Consider the following 21,721-nt stretch of genomic DNA (forward strand, 5'->3'; position numbering starts at 1 on the left):
TTCCTTGCTTTTCTAAACAATGCTGCAATGAATAGTCTCTTGCTAAATTCTTTGCCTGTGTCCTTAATTACTTTCTGTAGGATAAATTCCTGGAGGTGGGAATGTTAGGTCAAAGGCATGCATATTTAGTCTTATAAAACTTACTTAAATCATTGCTTTTGTATATTATCCACTTACAGTCAACTCTCAGCTATATAGGGATGGTGGCGGGTGACAGGGACAAAGCAGTGGCCAAGATAACACAGACATCTCCTATATACTTACATCTGAAAAATGGTGCTATCTGGAAATTAGCAAGGTAGACAGGGAGGAAGGGGGGTGGGAGATTGCCTGATTTCTCCCACTCAGGTGCCCAGTTTAGTATTCTTCCCTGCTGCTCACCGGAGCTGTGTACCAAAGGATGCCTTTACCTCTGTCTCTCCTTGCTTCTCCTCAGGTCTCTCTCTGTGCATCTCTGTCTTCAGAGTCTCTATCTCTTTCTCTCTCTCTCTCTCTCTCTCTTCCCCTCTCTCTCTGTCTCTTTCTCAGAGAAAAGCAGCTAACCTTCTGGTTAAACAAGTCTCTGTTGATAGAAAGTCAGGTGTTAAGCATAGCAATTGCTGGGGGTCTACCAGGAGGGATAAATTTAGCTTGTTTCTTTATGCAACTCTGTTCTTTCCAGCACCTTCTCCCGTTTAAAGGCCTCCTTCCAAGCTGCAGGCTGCTGGGCTCTGAGACACAGTGTCCCACAGTGGCCAGAGCAAGTCGGGATTTAAAAGCAGCACTGGGAACTCAAGGCGGGCTGCTCCCACCCCCAGCCCACACTTACCACATCCACTTCTGCTCCCTCCCACCTCCTTTCACACCTTTCTATTATCTAATTGCAGGTCTGTCTCCCAAAACCAGGAGATTCTCTGAGGGCAGGTGTTTGTGGTCCTCCTCTCTCCATGGCCTATCACTGCACTTTGCCCATGGAAGACCCTTCAGAAACTTTGCTCTAAGCTGGGAACTCCTCAAGGGGAGGGATGGGCCCCATTCACCTACACCCACTAAGCCTCCCACAACACTTGGTGGGTGCTTGGTGTTTGTTCAGTATGTGAACAAAGGAAAATACAAACCCAACAAAGCAGGCGATGGAGATGCTTACAGGGAAGAGTTACTTGACTTAATTACCCAATAAAAACTTGAAGACAAGATCATCACAGATAGATGGATAGATAACAGAGTTAACTATATTGATAAATGCGTGCCAAGAACTTCAGCAGGAAATTAAATAAGATCCTGGGACCGGGAGGTTTTGAAGGGCATGTGGAAGCCACTCCAGTGTCAGCCACTCAGAGACTCTTTTCTGTGACCAGACCCATTTCTTGGAAAAAGCTCAGGCTTTGGAGCCAGGGAGATTTGGTTCAAATCCTAGCTTTGCCACATACTATCTGGGTCACCACTGGCAAGTCAAATAACTTCTTCCAGCCTCAATTTTGCCACCTATAAAATGGGAATAATAATAATACTTACCTTACTGGGTTGTTATGAGGAAGATAGTTTTTTAAGAGCTGGCACATAGTAAGTGCTCAATACTGGTTATGCCAGTAATTCTCCATGTGACCATGGACAGGGTTTCTTGATGTTTCTGGCCTTTCAGCTTTCTCATTTGAACAGGGGACAATGATCTCCGCCCCATATCTTTATCAAGGTGCACTCAGGGCTTCCCTGGTGGCGCAGTGGTTGAGAATCTGCCTGCCAATGCAGGGGACATGGGTTCAAGCCCTGGTCCCGGAAGATCCCACATGCCACGGAGTAAATAAGCCCGTGTGCCACAACTACTGAGCCTGCGCTCTAGAGCCCGTGAGCCACAACTACTGAGCCCATGTGCCACAACTACTGAAGCCCGCGCGCCTAGAACCTGTGCTCTGCAACGAAGAGAAGCCCCCGCTCACTGCAGCTAGAGAGAAACCCATGCACAGCAACGAAGACCCAACGCAGCCAAAAATAAAAATAAATAAATAAATTTTTTTTTTTTAAAAAAAGGTGCACTCAGGCTCACTTGTGGGTTCAAGACAACAAAGTAAAAGCACTGTGGAGGTAAGAGGATGTACCCGGTTTTAGGGAGTGGTAAGGGTATGGGTGAGGGGTAACGTAGTTTAGGCATGGTTGACAGCAGCACTCCTTACCCTGTCAACTTGGGGGACCCTACAGATTTAGTAGGGGAAAAGGGGGGCTTAGTAAAATCATTGACGAGGAAGGAAAGAAATAGATATGTGTTTATCTCACTTATATGCTTAAGTGCGTAATGTTTTCCCCTTCATGAGGGCAAGGATGGTCTCCATCTCATTCATCCCTTTGTCCCTAGCACTTGATATAGTGCATGGAACATGGCAGGCACTTAATAAACATAGATGCATGCATGAATAATGAATAAATGAATGAAACCAGAAATCAAGGGAGGACACTGCAGCCCAGAGAGAGAAGAAGCTATTCAACGTGACCCAGAGTGTAAAAACAGGGCTTCTCTTTCCCTCCCTCACGTAGCCTCTTGCTAAGTGTTAAATCCTAGAAAGATGGGCACTTGGCAGCTGACAATTTAAACTGCTGGGGATCTCGTTCACAGGGTGCCCGAATTAAATTGGCTGTGCAGGATGAATCTGCAGTGGAGGATGGGACTAGAGGCCCCAGTCTGCCTCGGACTGGTAGCCTAGCAACAACTTCCAGTTCAGCCAATCACCGTGAGGCCCCTCTCACTGCGGCCCTGCTCCCCCACCTGCGGGAGCGGTGGGCACCGGGGAATCAGGGGGCTCGGCAGCCTCTGTGGAGGCGTTGGCGAGCAGAGTCGCGTTCCCAGGAAAGCCATGCAATTCTCCGAGTCCCTGTGTGGAGACCCTGGGAGTCAACTGCTTTTACCTGATCCCTACTTGTAGGCTGAATTATAGGCTGTATTTCCCTGTGGGTATATCTTGACTGCCCGATTCCACTATGATCATTATTATTAATATTATCTTAACAACAGTCGTTTACCCAAGCAGGTTTTCACACTTGTAATCTCAGTTTATCCTCACAGAGACAGCGAGCCCCTGAGCGGGAGGGGGGTGGGGAAGTGATTTATTCATCATTTTATTTCTAAATCCTACACTGCAAGGGTACTGATTGGAAAAAAAATTGGCTTGAAGCTGCAGTGTTACCACTGCACCACTGGACGGTCCATAGAGACCCTCCAGGGCAGCGATTTTTCAGCCAAGGAGCCTCCGTTCGAAGAAAAGGAAATAAAAGGAATCCAAATCGGAAAAGAAGAAGTAAAGCTGTCACTGTTTGCAGATGACATGATACTATACATAGAGAATCCTAAAGATGCTACCAGAAAACTACTAGAGCTAATCAACGAATTTGGTAAAGTAGCAGGATACAAAATTGATGCACAGAAATCTCTGGCATTCCTATACACTAATGATGAAAAATCTGAAAGTGAAATCAAGAAAACACTCCCATTTACCATTGCAACAAACAGAATAAAATATCTAGGAATAAACCTACCTAAGGAGACAAAAGACCTGTATGCAGAAAATTATAAGACACTGATGAAAGAAATTAAAGATGATACAAATAGATGGAGAGATATACCATGTTCTTGGATTGGAAGAATCAACATTGTGAAAATGACTCTACTACCCAAAGCAATCTACAGATTCAATGCAATCCCTATCAAACTACCACTGGCATTTTTCACAGAACTAGAACAAAAAATTTCACAATTTGTATGGAAACATCAAAGACCCCGAATAGCCAAAGCAATCTTGAGAACGAAAAACGGAGCTGGAGGAATCAAGCTCCCTGACTTCAGACTATACTACAAAGCTACAGTAATCAAGACAGTGTGGTACTCGCACAAAAACAGAAAGATAGATCAATGGAACAGGGTAGAAAGCCCAGAGATAAGCCCATGCACATATGGTCACCTTATCTTTGATAAAGGAGGCAGGAATGTACAGTGGAGAAAGGACAGCCTCTTCAATAAGTGGTGCTGGGAAAACTGGACAGGTACATGTAAAAGTATGAGATTAGATCACTCCCTAACACCATACACAAAAATAAGCTCAAAATGGATTAAAGACCTAAATGTAAGGCCAGAAACTATCAAACTCTTAGAGGAAAACATAGGCAGAACACTCTATGACATAAATCACAGCAAGATCCTTTTTGACCCACCTCCTAGAGATATGGAAATAAAAACAAAAATAAACAAATGGGACCTAATGAAACTTCAAAGCTTTTGCACAGCAAAGGAAACCATAAACAAGACCAAAAGACAGCCCTCAGAATGGGAGAAAATATTTGCAAAAGAAGTAACTGGCAAAGGATTAATCACCAAAATTTACAAGCAGCTCATGCAGCTCAATAACAAAAAAACAAACAACCCAATCCAAAAATGGGCAGAAGACCTAAATAGACATTTCTCCAAAGAAGATATACAGACTGCCAACAAACACATGAAAGAATGCTCAACATCATTAATCATTAGGGAAATGCAAATCAAAACTACAATGAGATATCATCTCACACCAGTCAGAATGGCCATCATCAAAAAATCTAGAAACAATAAATGCTGGAGAGGGTGTGGAGAAAAGGGAACACTCTTGCACTGTTGGTGGGAATGTGAATTGGTACAGCCATTATGGAGAACAGTATGGAGGTTCCTTAAAAAACTACAAATAGAGCTACCATATGACCCAGCAATCCCACTACTGGGCATATATCCTGAGAAAACCATAATTCCAAAAGAGTCATGTACCAAAATGTTCATTGAAGCTCTATTTACAATAGCCAGGAGATGGAATCAACCTAAGTGTCCATCATTGGATGAATGGATAAAGAAGATGTGGCACATATATACAATGGAATATTACTCAGCCATAAAAAGAAACGAAATTGAGCCATTTGTAATGAGGTGGATGGACCTAGAGTCTGTCATACAGAGTGAAGTAAGTCAGAAAGAGAAAGACAAATACTGTATGCTAACACATATATATGGAATTTAAGGAAAAAAATGTCATGAAGAACCTAGGGGTAAGACAGGAATAAATACACAGACCTACTAGAGAATGGACTTGAGGATATGGGGAGGGGGAAGGGTAAGCTGTGACAAAGCGAGAGAGAGGCATGGACATATATACACCACCAAATGTAAAATAGATAGCTAGTGGGAAGCAGCCGCATAGCACAGGGAGATCAGCTCGGTGCTTTGTGACAGCCTGGAGGGGTGGGATAGGGAGGGTGGGAGGGAGGGAGACGCAAGAAGGAAGAGATATGGGAACATATGTATATGTATAACTGATTCACTTTGTTATAAAGCAGAAACTAACACACCATTGTAAAGCAATTATACTCCAATAAAGACGTTAAAAAAAAAAAAAAGAAATCACAAGTGAAAACCTAATGTGTATTACAAAACAACTAAAAACAGGGCTGTTCTGGGTTGAAGGGAAGTGGGATCTCAGGCCCAATCGCCCCAGCCAACCCTAGGAAAGTAGGCCCTGAAAGCGCAGCCCTGAAACTCCTAAGGATCTAGGAGCCTAGGTCAAAAATACTAAACCAGACTAATTCTCTCATTTTACAGGTAAGAAACCCAGCTCAGGATAAAGGTTGAGCTCAATAAATATGGCTGAATGGGTGACTGCCTAGCTGGCTAAATGGAGAAATGAATAAAGGCCGGATATACCCTAGGTCATGCTCTCTATGGTAGCAGAAACTGGAACTAGAATATATGACAAAACTCACATTTTCCTTCTCTGTTCTGAATGCATTATTGGCTTTAGCCAAAAGCAAAACAACTCTGACTTAGTAAGCACTTAAAAAACCAAAAAGAAAAAAACAAAACTTCTTATGGATAATAACAATATTCCAGAGAGACCTTTTTCTAACCATAAGAGTTTACCAAAAAATTGGTGTAAAACGTTCAAATCATCTTACATCAGGTTGCCATGGAAACAGCAGTGCCTGCCACTGGTTCCTCACCTGGATTCCTGTCAAGGTGCCCTCGGAGCTTTTTCTCAGGGCCTGGGGCCTCACTCAGCCCCCATGTGCCTCTCCCCCAGAATCTAGACACAATCTCCACAACTTTCCACTGAAGGATCTACTGATTACCTTGAGATGAAACAGGCAGAGAGAATGTATCTAGAAAGCTCTCTGGAACCTCACAAAGTTCTCAGGACCATTGCCCCTGCTCTTCTCTCTCTGTTTTCTTTGGTGGACCCAGAAGCCCATTCGGGATTCTGCTCCAAGGTATAAACCAATACTGCGCGCCTCCAGGCTGTAACCTGTCCTACCCTACAGACTCTCCCTGAACTACTGAGGGGACACTGGGATAATGCAAATGTTGTGAACTAGTCACCCTACAGTCTTAGTGTATATGTGTGTGTGTGTTTGTGTGTATGTGGTCAGGGGACCTCCAGGTGAGCCTCTGCTATAAAGAGAAAAGACCATCTCAGAGCATCTCCTCATTTGAGATTTGCCCAAATTAATGCACCACTACAGAGGAATGCCCATGCCTCCCTCTTTCAGAACCACTGAGAGTTGAAGTTCATTTCTGCTGACTGGCAGTATTCACTGCCCCAACTGTCCAAGACTTCAGTTGGAGGGGTCTGTTACCTACCTACCTACCTACATAGACCTCCGCCTATGTTACATGAGTCTTGAAGTTCTCATGGAACCACAGGTTTTGGTCCCACCAGCTGTTTACTGCTCTTACTGGCTACCACTCTTTGGTACCTCCTTGGTGCCAGGTGCTGTGCCAGGTTCTGAGGCCTCATAGTTTCATGTAATCTTCATGACACCCCTTTGAGGTAGGTACTGTGGCTATCTCCTCTTTACAGATGAGGAAACAGAAGCTCAGCCAGTAGCTTGGCTACGGTCACACACTGGAAAACAGCAGAGCTAGGCCTCCAACCCCTGAGGGCCCCAAAGCCAGTGTTCTTTCCACCACAGCTCACTGCCTCCACCAGGGACACGCCCTTCAACTTCAGAGCCTCCAGTTCCCACAGTGAGGTAGGGGGAGCAGGGTGGCTCTGCAAAGGCTCTTGGGATCTGCCTTTCTAGGATTTAGTTTAGGCATATCTCCTAAGGGCTCAGATGTCCCTGGGAGACAGGAAGACTCTCTTTAGAGCAACAGAACTCAAATCACATCTTCAAACATATGCTCCTCTGTCTGCACACCCAGAGACCCGTCCCAAGCCAGGCCAATCTCTTCTCTCATCAGTATACACAAAGTGCACAATCCTGCTTTTCTTCCTGCTACACAACTTCTATTTACTTATTTATTTTTTACTATCTATGCAGACTTCACCATAAAGCCCAGCTTAAGATCTGGGCTTTCTCCTTAAAGCCTTCCCTGATCACCCTTGCTGTTAGCTCTCTCTTTCCCCGTACCATCTGCACCATTTATCTCAGGCTGCCTTCAGTGGTTTGTCCTGTCTCTCTGGCTAGCGCATTCCTTGAGGACAGGACCTGCATCAAGAACACCCTTCTCCTGGGACTTTCCTGGCAGTCCAGTAGTTAAGACTCCGTGTTTCCACTGCAGGGGGAATGGGTTCGATCCCTGGTCGGGGAACTAAGATGCCTCGAGGGGTGGCCAAACCTAGCTCTGTGTTGAACACTTAGTAGGTATTCAAGAATAAATTAAAGAACTATTTAATGTTCCATATTTCTGTTTTGCTCCTGTCATATCCCCAGCACTTAATTCAGTACCTGGCACACTGTAGGGACTTAATCAATGTTTGCTGAATAAATTAATAATGAATGGTAAAGAATGAATGAACTGAAGGAGGAGATCAAAGAGTATCTTCTCTATTGGACTGCTGGGACTCTTCCCAGCTGGTGGTCAGGAAGGTGGAATTCTTCAGGGACTCAGCCGGACTTGGGGCTTGACCGAGCAGTTTGCTCTGTCAAGCCTGGTCCTAACTCTTGCCCCCCATTAATGGACACGAGACCCTGAGCCGGGGCTGAAGAGGAGCTTTTTCTTTACATGTTGATCTCAGGAGGACAGAGGTGAGTTACCCTCAGGACTGGTGAGTCAACTCCTAATTCAAATGAGAGTCAAACCAGCCTGGAGATTTGTTTATCATTTGTCTGCTTCTTTTCCCTGTAGAATTAGAAATGGAATTAGAATTTGATCCCAAAGAGAAGCAAAGAAAACATCGCTATTTTAATACTCTCTAAGTGAGCTGGACTAAAAATGGATCCACCAAATGTAGTGTGGGATGCTGGATTGGATCCTGGGACAGAAAAAGGACATCAGTAGAAAAATTGGTGAAACCTATAGTTAATACTAAGGTACCAATATTAATGTCTGAAGGTTGGCAAATGTACTGTTGTTATATACGATGGTAACATTAGGGGAAACTGGGTGAAGGATGTATGGAGCTATCTGTATTATCTCAGCAACTTTTCTGTAAATCTATCATTATTCCAGAATAACAAGTTAATTATTATTAAAGTAAGAAAAAAAAAAAGAAAGAAAGAAAAAACAGGGAATTCCCTGGCAGTCCAGTGGTTAGGACTCCGTGCTTCCACCGCACGGGGCACAGGTTTGATCCCTGGTCGGGGAACTAGGATCCCATATGCCATGTGGCCAAAAAAGAAAAGTGAAAAAAAAACATAGATCGACCAAGGCTGTTAGACACTCGGCAGGGGCTCAGTTAACACATACTGCTTTAAGAGGAATGAATCAACATAGGTCACCTGCATGACTTGCTTTCCAAATAGTTAGATGTTTCTAATGTGTAACCAACACATTCAGAGTATCACCCGATTTTCCATTCAGTTGTCTTCTACTTGAGTCCAAAGAATCATTTGGGTAAAATAAATTTTTATCCATTTGGTTTCAGAGGTTAAACATGTAAAACACAAGTTACTTTCAGTGAACTGAAAGATACTGATTCCATCACAGTAGTAGGAGGTACAGCCACCACCACCCAGCAATGTCATTTCTGTACATTTTACGAAAAGTTTTTTTTTTTTTTGCATACATCATGTCATTTGATCTCACTTTCTTAACCAATGTGCAAATGATTGCTTGGCCCATGGAGTCTGGTAGGAAAGCTGGGGTGTTGCTTGCAAAGCAATTCTGAAATCATGATTAGAGAGGATATAGAAATGTAGAAATTAAGAAAGATTCCAGTCTTGGCTCATCGTGTTAGCTAATCTCTCTGAACACCTGCTTCCCACTTTGTAAAAGAGGTATAAATAGAGTATCTAATTGATAGAATTGTGAGAAGATAAAAGTAAATGGTTTATGCAAAGCTTTGGGCATAGTACCTGGCACATTTCAAGTGCCTGATAAATAGCATTATTAGTGTGACACTAAGATGTGAATCAGAGCAGAGTTCATTCTACAGAAAACGCTGTCATCTCAGGCAGATAAAGAAGTCCAGGAATGATTTTTGATGAGGACATTTTGATTCTGAAAGTGCACCTAGCAGCCTGCCCTGAACTTCAGGTTATGTCTGGGCAACACACACGCGCGTGCCCACGCGCCTGCAACAGGAAAAAACTGGTGGTTCTACTCATGTCTTAAAGAACTTTGGAGAGACTTCTAGCTCAGGTAATAGAGTGTTAAGCTAAAAAGGAACTTCTCCAGCTTTAGGAACATCATCATCATCATCATCATCAACAACAACAACCCGAACAAAGAGCACGATATAAAATAAAATCATGAGACATGGTTGACTTCACAGAAAGAAAGAGCAGAAATGAAGAAGGAACTGAAAGCCAGTGCCATGAGAGAGAAAGCTGATGCTGTGATTATTAGACCAGAAACTGGCAGCCACAGGGCCTGTCATTCTGGACTGTGTGAGGGGCAGTTGAACTGAGATGCTGCTTAAAGCTGGGACCCTCCAACAGCTGCTGGGCCAATGAAACGTGCCAATGGCTTGTCTCTGAGCAGGGCTCTGGGTGAAACAACACAAAGTCTCCCATAAAAATGCAAAGTCCCAAGCCTGTATCACCTGTGGTTTAGAGCTTGAACTGACACAACCTACAGGGTGATTACCATGAAAATTGGTCCTGAGTTGCTGATAACCCTGGGTGCCTGGCCAGGGCCAAAGCAAACCAGCTCAGATGGTCCTTCCACTGCCGAAGCCACACAGAATTCCCATAGAAAAACCAAGTCCTTGTGCAGATGAGCTCACAATTAAAGTATTAAAAAATATTAACCAGGGCTTCCCTGGTGGCGCAGTGGTTGAGAGTCCACCTGCCGATGCAGGGGACACGGGTTCATGCCCCGGTCCGGGAAGATCCCACATGCCGCGGAGCGGCTGGGCCCGTGAGCCATGGCTGCTGAGCCTGCGCGTCCGGAGCCTGTGCTCTGCAACGGGAGAGGCCACAACAGTGAGAGGCCCGCGTACCACAAAAAAAAAAAAAAAAAAAATTAACCAGACCAGGTTGGAGCCCAGTAATCTGTTTTAATAAGTTTAATGACTTCTCTAGGATGTCCTTCAGTTAAGTTTGAAAACTGCTGCATTACCTATGCTTTTCTATTTCAAGATCATTTTCTTTTCACTTGTTGATCCATTTATTCAACATTCACTCATCAAAGATATTTTGTGATGAATATTTGCTAGGCACTCTGCCAGGCACATCCATGACTTCTTTTGTCCCTGACCGTAACGTCCAAGGGATATGTCCCCACTCCCAAATTACAGATAGGAAAACTGAGGGGGAGGCAGGTCACTGGTGGGCGGAGGAGCCACAGTGATTAGTGGCAGAGCTGGAACACCAGCCCAGTCCCCCTCCTTCCTGGGATATGAGTTCTCCATCAACCCTGGGGTGTCTTGTCCCTCAACTGAGTGACAAAGACAGGCACATGGGTGACTGAGGAAAGAAGTCACCAAAGTCAAGGTTCTCACAAGAGGCAGTGTTGTCCTCCCAGCATCCGCCCCTGAGGCCCCAGTGGGTCCACTACCCAGAACACACCTGAGCCACCTGCCAATGACAATAACTTCAGCCACACTTGGCTCCGGGGCCTCAGGAGGGGTGGCAGGAGCTGCCCAAGGCAGCACTGGACCAGGCATGGGAGGCAGACCAAAACACCTGTAGCATCCCCTGCCTCCACGGGAGGAGTCGTGCCGGGTCCGGCTGTGCCCACATTTGTGGGGTGGGCGCCCCCACTTGTCGTTTGTCCCGCTCAGGTGCTTTGCAAGGTCCTTTTGGAACTCACTTCCTGCCCGGAAAGACAGCTTGTCTTCCTTCTGAAAATGCAAGCACATCTGTGTGCAGGGCTGTTGCACCCGCTGAGCTCACAGCCTGGAACACTCTCCTCTCAGAGTGCGTGGCCCTCCCACCCTTCCATCCGCCTCAGAGTGGGCCTCGCCACCCAGCCCACCTGAAATTTTGCCCTTTGATCATTCATCACACCCTTCGCCTGCTTTATTTTCTTCTTTGAGCGTGCATACTGATATTTTTCTGCATGTTTAGTTATTTATGGCTTGATTTCAAGAAAAGAGTGTCAGCTTCATGAGGGCAGACTGTTTTGTTCACTGCTAGATCCCTAGGACCTAGAATGAGTGACTGGACAAATGGTCTATTTTATCATTGTAAATTCAGCCAGAATCCGGTCCTCAACTTCTCTGTCTTCACACTAAGTAGATTAGACTCAAACAGTGGCTTTCAAACTTAAAAAGAAAAAAAATAAAATCATTGGAGATCAGGAGAGGCACAGAAAAAAAAAATCATTGGAACACTTCCTTTAAGAGAAATTTTATAAAGAGTGGACAATAGCAGGGTTGTACTCGTTGAAGCTGGGGTAAGGGTCCAGGACTTCAATGTGTGTCCTTTCCCTGCTCCCCTGTTCCAGCCTTCCTAACCCCACCTTGGCCCCCATGGAACCCTGGGGTTCCTCAGAACACAGTTTGGAAACCACTGGCCTAAGTGAGGTCCACTTCCAACCAGTCACTTCCTCTTCCAAAGTCTAAACACAGTCATCCATAAAGTGGAGGAGTTGGACTCGCTGACCTTCCTTCTATGACATTCTAGTATTACTCGTCATATCAGGTAAACCCCAAAGTAAAAACTGTAAAGACACATTCAGTGTCACACTTGCCAATGGCCAGCAATTGTCAGGAGTCTATCAGGCAGTTCTTGTTGGACCAGAAGTTTGTGGGAGCCATGGAACCTGTAAGGTGTTAGATTGCTCAACCAATCTAGATGATAGGATGAGACACAGCATCTGAAACAATTAAGACAGGATACTGTCAAGTGCTAGAGTAGGTGGACAGATTCTATAGGTAAACTCGAAATCATGGAAAGAGATCCAGTGGGGTAAAATGGGAGGATATGTCGGGAAGAGGTGTTATCTCTGGAGAGAAAAACAGAAGGTCATTCTAGGTAGGGGACACAGCAGGTGCTGTGAGGCACTGCCCAGGACCCCTAGCAAGACTGGAGCACTCACATGCCAGCCGCCAGGAAGGCAGTCTGCTGATGGTTCAGAGCTGAGCCCTTTCCCACAACACACTGGACTTGACCTGGTGGTTATGGAGTCAAGGTCTGGGTCCCAAGCAGGGACAGAGTTTTTCCATCATCATCATATATCCAATTACAGCTATTGTGACAACGACTGCTAATTGTCCCTAGTATCTATTCTCCCCTTCTTCCTTAGCAGTTGAACCTCCAATTTTTAGCTGGACATATGGCCTCCCACAATAAAGTCTACATTTCCCAGCCTCCCTTGCAGTCAGGTGTGGTCATGTAACTAAGTTCTGATCCATAGGATGTGAGGTGACGTGATGTGTGTCACCTTCAGGGTCTGCCCTTAGAGGGAAGAAGTGTGCCCCCCTTTTCCTTCCCCAACTAGCTGGAATGCAGACATGGTGGGGAGCCCTCTTGGGCTGTGACCAACATGATGGAAGGAACCTGGGTCCTAATTCTGTGGAGCCACCACACCAGGCTTGGAGGGCTGGAGTGCAAAGGCCACATGAGCGAGCAATGCTCTCGGGTCTTGCTGAGTCACTGCTATCCCAACCAGTGCAACTGCAGTATCAATCCGAGTTTGCAAAGCTTGTTCCCAGGGACCACTGCCGACCCCACTGCTGACCCCAGAGCCAGCTGTCGGGAGGGCTCAGCAGGCATTATTCCCTCCCACTGCTCAGTAGCTGAGCTGAGGCTCAGGGTGGCCTGTCCAAGGCCACTCACTGCTGACTGGATTCCTGGGGCAAGAGGAAAGGGAAGGTGGACAGAGTTTGGACATTGGGGTCAGACCAACTTTGGTTAGAAGACCACCTCCCTGCTTACTAAACCCTACTCTGAAAGACCATGCGAAAATAATGTGTGTGGCAAGCTAGGCTCACAATCTGACTGTAGACACTTTTGTTCTCAGAATGCAGAGAGCCTGCTTCCTAGACAAGTGCTCTTTCCCAGGGGGATCCTGGTCTCTGAGTCAAGTGCTCTCCGAGAGCGAGCTGTGGGAGCACCAAGGACTTAGTGCCTGACGGGAATGACGAGAGACTCTCAGAGGAGGTGACATCTGCAGTGGGCCTTGGAGGATGGGGAGATGCAACACAGGGAGAGAAGAAAGGGGATGGCATCCCAGGGAGAGGGAACAGCGTGAGCAAAGGCACAGAGATATGACACACCCTGAGACTATCCTGGACATGAAGAGCTCTCAATCCCAGTCCTCATCATCAGGCCCACCCTTTTAATACTTTATTTAGCAGTTTGGGAGTTTGGTGGGTTGGCTTTTTTGAGCAGGCAGCATAAGAGGTATTGGAAAACAATTAATTTTAGAGGCCAAAACAAAGTCACCTGATGAGCTCAGCTAAAAGTCAGCTCAGTCCCCTGTCCCACCCGCACTCAGCAGGGGAACAGCCACTGAGGCTGGTACTTCCCAGCACCATTCTGTGCCGTGAGACCAACCAGCCTCACCCTCCTGGGCTTCTCCTCAGGCTCACAGTCCTTATCTGCAGAGATACATGTTGCAAAATGTTCCCGCAAGAAAACAAAGCCTACATGCAACTTCTATGCAGCTTTAAAATTATTTCAAAATAATATAAAAAAACAAAACAAAGCAGGGTTGTGAGTATACAGATGAAACCTAGTTGGTAAGTGTTAAAGTTAGATGATGCGTTCTTGAGGATTCATTAGAATAATAGATTCATTATATTATTCTCTCCAAGATGTTTGAAATTTTTCCGTTTTCTAAAGTTATTTAAGGACATCCCTGGTGGTCCAGTGGTTAGAACTCTGTGCTTCCACTGCAGGGGGCGTGGATTCAATCCCCGGTTGGGGAACTAATATCTCGCAGGCCGCGTGGTGTGGCCAAAAAAAAAAAAAAGTTATTTAAAAGTTTTTAAAATGTACATGAATGTTCATAATGACATTATTTATAATAGCCCAAAGTAAAAACAACCCAAATGTACATTCCCTGATGAATGGATTTTAAAAATGTATTATACCCACACAAGGTAATATTATTCGACAATAAAAAGGAGTGAAGTACTGACCCATGCTACAACGGATGAGTTTAGAAAATATTATGCTAGGTGAAAGAAGCCAGACACAAAAGGACAAATATTGTATGATTCCATGTATATTAACTGTCCAGAATAGGCAAATCTATAGAGACACAAAGTAGATTAATGGCTGTCAGGTGCTTGAATGGCGGTATTGAAAGTTAACAGCTAAGGGGTATGGGGTTTCTTCGGGGGGATAATTAAAATGTTGTATAACTGATTGTGATGTTGGATGCACAACTTTGTGAATATACTAAAAGCCATAGAAAAAGAAAAACAGCCAGTAGAAGCTCTGAGCCATGGGTCTCCACAGGCTTCTCAGAAAAGCAGACTGGATGTGGACTTGGGCTAAGGGCAAGGGATGGACCAGCCCCTGAACCAAGGTCTGTCTTCCTCATCTGTGACCCAGCCAGAGGAATTCACAGAATCTAGTCCAGTCTAAAGCCACTGTAGGAAAACTGTTTCTCTCTATCCTGGAAAAATACATATCCCACTAATAATCAGATACGGAATTTTCATTAGTCCAGGACTATGGTGGGCATTTTAAAGATTTCCATAAGCAATGCCTGACCTGTTTCCACTGCCTGGTCATACAGTCCTGGCATCTCAGGAAGGTAGCACATCTTAGTTTTGCAAAGTGCACTGGGGCTTAACTGTGGCTGCACACCGGGATCACCTGGGAGTTGAATAAACACTGGTGCCGAGTTCCATCCCCAGAGATCCTGATTTAATTAGTTTGGGGGAGAAGCTTGGGCAGTGGACGTTTTAAAAGCTCCCAGGTGATTCAAACGTGCAAGATTGAGAACCACTGACTAAGTGAAGAATTCTTCAATGACTAGAAGAAAATATCAAAATTGTAGCATAGCGTATGGTAAAGTTTCTATCATGAAACTTCTCTTTTAGATTTATGTTCACCCTGGATCTCAATACAAAAAATACTTCTCACTGTAGGTTTCAGTCTGGGAGGCTGGAGACCTCAGGTTGACAGGTCCTGTCAGTCACCGAGCTAAATGAAGGGGATTCACCAGTAGCAATCAGGTGTTTCCCAGTCTCTCCATGGGCCTCTCGGAGGGCAGGTGCTCCCCTGCTTCTAAAATAGCCCTTTCCCACTTTGGACAACGCTTGCCGAGTCAAAAGCTGCCTTTCTGAAACTTTCGCGTCAACCCCTGACACCAGGGGACCTGCACTCTTCACCACTCCCTGGAGGCATCACATTTCCCCACCACATGACTTTGTCCTGTCGTTATGCAGCGTCCTGGCTAGAAGCTGAGGCTCCTGTTCAAACTGTCTCTACCCGTCAAATTTCTACTCACCTTTCAAGCACTAGCTCAAATGTCACTTCCATGAGGCCTTCCACGATGGGAGCTGTCTGCTCCCTCCGCCTGCACTCCTCTGCCTTTTAATTTTCTAACATTCAGTTGGAACTCTGTGTTGTAACGACTTGGTTACTACCTTGGGGTTTGAGTAGACTGTAAGGTCCTTGAGGGCATGGGTGGAGTTTCATCTTGTATTATATCTCTGTATCCTCTGCAGCACCCAGTATATGCTCAAAGAACACTCGTTGAATGAATGAATGAATGAATAATTGGCTTGCCGTGAAGTTTTTATAGGGGGGAAGGTGCCAAGTAGTAGCTTAAGTGGGGATGGGGTTTTAAGTCCACCGAATGCCCATTCTCTGGTAAGACAAAATTATCTTTCAAAGTTATGCAAATGCAGTTTTGAGGCAAGTTCCTAGCCCCAAATTGGAAATCATGAATCTCTGCGCTGGTTGTCAAGGAGACCATCTCTCCTCAGCTGAATAAATGAGTGAACAAACATTCATTCTCTAACACATCTTTAATGAAAACCAGGCACTGGGTTAAGTGTTTTATAAACATTTTCACATGCCCCCAAATTGGCCCTATCACAGAACTAAGGCACATATGGCCAGAGGATGGACCCACTGCTGTCTAAGCTTCCACAGAACAAAACACAATCTCAGGACAGAAAGCCCAGACTGGGAACAAGAGGAAGGGGCATGGCCTGGAGGAGAGTGGCCTGCGGGCCACATGTTGAAGAATTTTTTTTTAATTTATTAATTTAATTTATTTATTTTTGTCTGCATTGGGTCTTCGTTGCTGCGCTCGGGCTTTCTCTAGTTGCGGCGAGCAGGGGCTACTCTTCGTTGCAGTGCGCAGGCTTCTCATTGCGGTGGCTTCTTTTGTTGTGGAGCGTGGGCTTTAAGCATGCAGGCTTCAGTAGCTGTGGCACAAGGGCTCAGTAGTTGTGGCGCACAGGCTTATTTGCTCCGCAGCATGTGGGATCTTCCTGGACCAGGGCTCGAACCCATGTACCCGGCATTAGCAGGCGGATTCTTAACCACGGCACCACCAGGGAAGCTCAAGAATTTTTTTTTAAAGAGACAAACCTCTAGTTATATGCAGATAGTATGATTGTTTACACATAAAGTATGAGATAATCTACCAAGAAACTTTTAGAACTATTAAGAATGTTCATGAGGTTGCTCAAAACAATATCATTTAGCAAAAACCATCCACATCCCTTTATGTCAGCAATAGTCAATTACATTAGAAAATGCCATAGAAAAAGACATCCCGGGACTTCCCTGGTGGCGCCATGCAGGGGACAAGGGTTCGATCCCTGGTCTGGGAAGATCCCACATGCCGTGGAGCAACTAAGGTCGTGCGCCACAACTACTGAGCCCACGTGCCACAACTACTGAAGCCTGCACACCTAGAGCCCATGCTCCACGAGAGGAGCCACTGCAATGAAGAGAAGCCCCCGCTCGCCACTACTAGAGAAAGCGCGCGTGCAGCAACGAAGACCCAACGCAGCCAAAAAAAAAAAAGAAAAAAGAAATCCCATTCCCCATAGCAACAAAAACTAATAAATCTAAGAAAAGACACACAAGATCTTTATTGAAGGGCAAAAAAAAAAAAAAAAAAAAGGCCAGAAGAAATAGAGAGATAGATAGACTATATTATAAATGGGAAGATATAATTTAATCAAAATTCTAATAGAGCTTTTCACATGGGGGAAAAAGAGGGTTAAGAATGATAGTCAATATTTGAAGAAGAAACTGAAAAAGGAGGAGATGACTGCCATATATGATGTACCCCTTATTATAAGCCTATAGTGATCAAAACAGTGTGATTTGGTGCAGAAATAGACAAATTCACCAAAAGAAGAGAAGAGAGACTCCGGAGACAGACTCTTGGGATTCTAGGAACTTGAATAAGCCAGAGGCAACATTTCAAACAAGTGTGGAAAGGGCTGCCTATAAATAGTGTGGGGTAATTTGTTATCACAATTAAAAACTTCTATTTCTACCTCAAACTAGCCACAAAATAAATTTCAGATGGATGAACTTAAATATGAAAAGGCAAAACTTTAAAACTTTTGAAAGAAAATATAGAAGAAGTCATTGTAACAAAGAAAGATTTTAAAAAACACAAATTGTAAGTGGAAAAGATTTATTGATACACCTGACTGCATCAAAATTGAAATTTTATGAATAACAACAGACATGGTCAAATAAAAAGGCAAGTCATGGAATGGGATAAGATAGCTGCAATGTCCATAACTGACAAATGACTCATGTACAGACTATATAAAGAACATCTACAAGTTGAAGAGAAAAGGATAATGGTAGAAAAAACAGGAAAAGGTCATGAGCAGGTAAGTTACAGAAGAGGAAACACAAGTGGTCGGTAAATACATAGAGATGCTTAATATCACTAATTATCAGGAGGTACAGATTAAATAACAAAATAAAATGAGATATAATTTCACATTGATCAGATTGACTTAAAACTCTGTGGTCTTGGGAGTTCCCCAGTGGCCTAGTGGTTAGGATTCTGGGCTTTCACTGCCATGGCCTGGGCTTAATCCCTTGCTGGGGTACTGAGATCCTGTAAGCTGCGCAGCACGGCCAAAAAAAACAAAAACAAAAAAACTCTGCAGTCTGATAGTACCAAAGTTGATGACATTGTGGGGAAATTAGAACTCATATATGCTGCTAGTGGTTAAATTGGTACAACCACTTTGGAGAGTAATTTAGCCAAGTCTGGTTAATTTCATGTGACGCGTACCCTAGGGAAACATTCCATGTGGGCCTGGGAGACACAAACAAGGATACCCTTTGCAGTGTTGTTTATAACAACAAAAACTTGGCCGTGTCCATCAACAGAATGACTAAATGAACCGTGATACAGTCTTGATGAAATAAACACTGAAAGAGGTAAAAGAGGTAAAGAGGATTGAAGGAAGTCAGGAGATCAAGTCCTCGTTCTTGTTCTGCTTCTAACTGATGACAGGATGTTATACAAGTCACGTGTCCCTCTTCATTGAATGCTCTCCCCAGATATTCTTGTGGCTCACTTCCTCCCCTCCTTCAGGTCTGTGTGCAAATTCCACCTGCTCAGAGAAGCTTCCCTGACCCTGGTATCCATACAACTAGCGTCCATGCCCCCTGACACTGCTTTGTCAAGAAGCAGAGTGGCTTAAAGGCCGGGCTAGGTTCAAACACCAGCTTTACCAAGTACTGTTTGTATCACCTTAGGCAAGTTATTTAAGCTTTCTGTGACTCAGTTTCCTCCTCTGTAAATGGAGATAATAATAGTTTTCACCTCAGAGGGTTGTTGTGAGGACTGAATGAATTAATACGCCAAAGAGTTAGAACAGTGCCTGATACAGAGAAAGTGCTGGTTAGTAGTAAATTGCATGGCAGTTAAAAGGAATGAAGTACACTGGAGTGACGTGGATCAATCTATAAACATGCTGCTGAGTGAAAAGAGCAAGTCCCACACACATGTCACCCTTCCCTCCCAATTGCACGCATGTGCAATTGGGACCTTGGGGAAAGGTCCTTGCAGACCTTGGGGGAAAGGGCATGGCAGGTAAGGGTGTTGAGGGAGAGGGAGAAACGGTTCCAAGCTTATCCAGTGGGTCAGAGACTGGGACCCAGCAGACCCCAACCTCAAATGCTGTCCCACTTGACCCACCTTTCCTGCCACTCAGAAGGCGTGACTTTGCTCCCCAAAGCACCCCCAAGCCATCCTCAGGCTCTGCTTTGTGGAATCCCTCCAGAGGCTCCCCAGGGAACCTAGAACAAAGACCTTACCCATTTCAATCCCACAGACGGCCAAGGCTGCAATCACCGCACCTGCCGACGTCCCAGCAAAGCGATGGGCCGTTTCCAGCAGCCGGGGAGCCAGGTCCCGAAAGGCGTCCACCACCCCGGCCTGGTAGAAGGAGAGGAATCCACTGCCTGAGAAGGAGATGGAATGAGGGGTATCTGGGTCCCCCTTGAACACCTGTTCTTCCATCTCCCCAGCCTGGGGCCTCCCGGGGTGCTGGCCTGCCCAAGCGCGGGCCGCCCTCCTGTCGGAACTCGCTGCCAAGCCTCCCTGCCAGCCCGGAGCCTGGAATGTGGCCGTCTCTGCCCAGGCGGTTGGGACACCCATGGGTGGCTCAGGCAGCAGCTGCCTGGGCCTGTTGAGCTCCGTCAGTAGTCATCCCCAAAGCCTGGTAAAGGGCCCAGGCCCAGGACGAGGTGCAGGAAGCGCTGATGGGTGAGCAGCGCCCTGGCCCTGCATGTGCGCTGCTCAGCCTTCAGCCCTGAAGGGTTTACTCATCTGGTTGCAAAACCTCCAACGATGGTTATGGGATGGCGCCTTCCTCCCCAGCACACTGCAGTAAAGGAACTGACCTCCCACCAGGAGGACGGTATCCCCTTCCCGCAGGGGCAGGGATGCCAAGTTGGCTCTGGTTTCAGAGGGAAACACGGCTCACAGCACCCATGCCTCCACAGCGATGCCCTTCCCTGGGATCCTTCTCCAGGCTTTGTGTGACGTGTTACACAATTATTTTTATTTGTTCTTCTTACATAAGTGCCCCTTTGCTTATTCACTTTTTATTCACATGTTAGGACTGGCCACCAGCAAAGTTGTAAAGAAAAGAGTTTTGGCTGCAGGGGCACCACCCACCACCGCCTCTCCAGCTCCCACCTTCTTTTCTCCTTGGCCCTTTACTGACACACTAACTCTTAGTCAGTGCCCTCTCTCCAAGTCCTGAATCTTTATGCTGTATCCTAAATGTCCCAGAAGAAATCAATCTGGAATCTCGATCATTCTGCTTGGGCTTCATACTGTGCACTGTTCTCACTTTGAAATGAGAAGTCTGAGATGCCAGTATTTAACCCCAAGGATGAACAGCTTGGGACGCCAGGTATGGGGGCATCTGGGTCAGGGAAGAGAGATGATTTGGAGCCCAAAGGGAGGTGGCGGGGGGACCAGGGTTAGCTCCAGGGAGCACTGGTCATGCTCCTCTGGAGCTGTGCAACGTGGCCCTGGCAAGGAGGGCCTTCCTTACAATCGGCAGATTTCACTGCCTGAGGAGGTCGCAAAGCGGCAAAGTGGCAAGATCACGTCTCTCCCTTCAACACCCGCCCAGGCCACCTAGAGGCAGGATCAGAATTGAAATCGACACACAAAGTCCCCTGCCCAATCCCCAGTCCAGCTCCAGACTCTGTTAGGATGTGATAGCCATGCTGAACCCGCCCTGGGGAGCTCCCACCAACTCTGTCCGCCTTACTGATCCGTATTGGAATTTCACATTGGGGGCAGCACCCAGTGATCGGTCAGGAGGGGGTTTTCTATCTCAGGTAGGTACTTCCAAGTATATTACCTCTGTTTCAGAAGGGAACTCCTAACTAAATGTGTCTGCAACAGAGAAAACGCGCGCCCGCCCGTGTCTCTGTGCTTGCGTGTACGTGTGCGCATGCGCACACGGGGCAGGCTCACGTATGTTCACAAAGATCTGAGGCAACCGACTGGCTGGGGTGAAGGGTGGGGTGGGGATGGGTGGAGTCCAATCAGCTTTTGCAACATTGAGACCCTGCCTCCTTCCTGGGAAATCCGGTTGGCCTGTCCAGCTCTGAGCTGGGGGTCCTGGGAGATGGGAGGGAGTGGAAGACCCATCCCCGAACTCAGACGCCTACACTTATTGGGAACAAGATAGACAAATGAGAAATAGCCAGAGACCCATACAAGGCAGTCTATAATTAAGTACCAAACTGTACAGGGCTGAGATTCCTGCCAGAAAAGTTAAGAGATGAGTGTGAGTGGTGTGGGCTGGAACCATCAGAGAAGCTATGTGGTAGAGCTCTGGGTTGGGGTGTTTGAAGAAGGTGGAAGGAGGAGGGAGGGTATTGTGGCAAGAGCAGCATGAGGTCCTTACAGAGAGGGAAGGGGTGT

The 21,721-nt window shown here is 45.9% G+C and overlaps 1 protein-coding gene across 2 annotated transcripts in view; it reads right to left on the reverse strand.

Annotated features, from left to right (window-relative positions):
• PNPLA1 (patatin like domain 1, omega-hydroxyceramide transacylase) overlaps nucleotides 1-20,225 on the reverse strand; it is a 41,819-nt gene extending 21,594 nt beyond the window's left edge. Inside the window, exon 1 of one of the 2 annotated variants that reach the window (XM_019949662.3) lies at nucleotides 19,588-20,225. In XM_019949662.3, coding sequence (XP_019805221.2) covers nucleotides 19,588-19,930 — 343 coding nt within the window. In that variant the 5' untranslated portion in view covers nucleotides 19,931-20,225. The remainder of the gene's footprint in view (nucleotides 1-19,587) is intronic. The other variant, XM_019949661.3, reaches the window with a different exon arrangement.
• Nucleotides 20,226-21,721: the final 1,496 nt, after the last annotated feature.

This window comes from Tursiops truncatus, chromosome 10, assembly GCF_011762595.2.
Source record: "Tursiops truncatus isolate mTurTru1 chromosome 10, mTurTru1.mat.Y, whole genome shotgun sequence".
Taxonomy (NCBI): Eukaryota; Metazoa; Chordata; class Mammalia; order Artiodactyla; family Delphinidae; genus Tursiops; species Tursiops truncatus.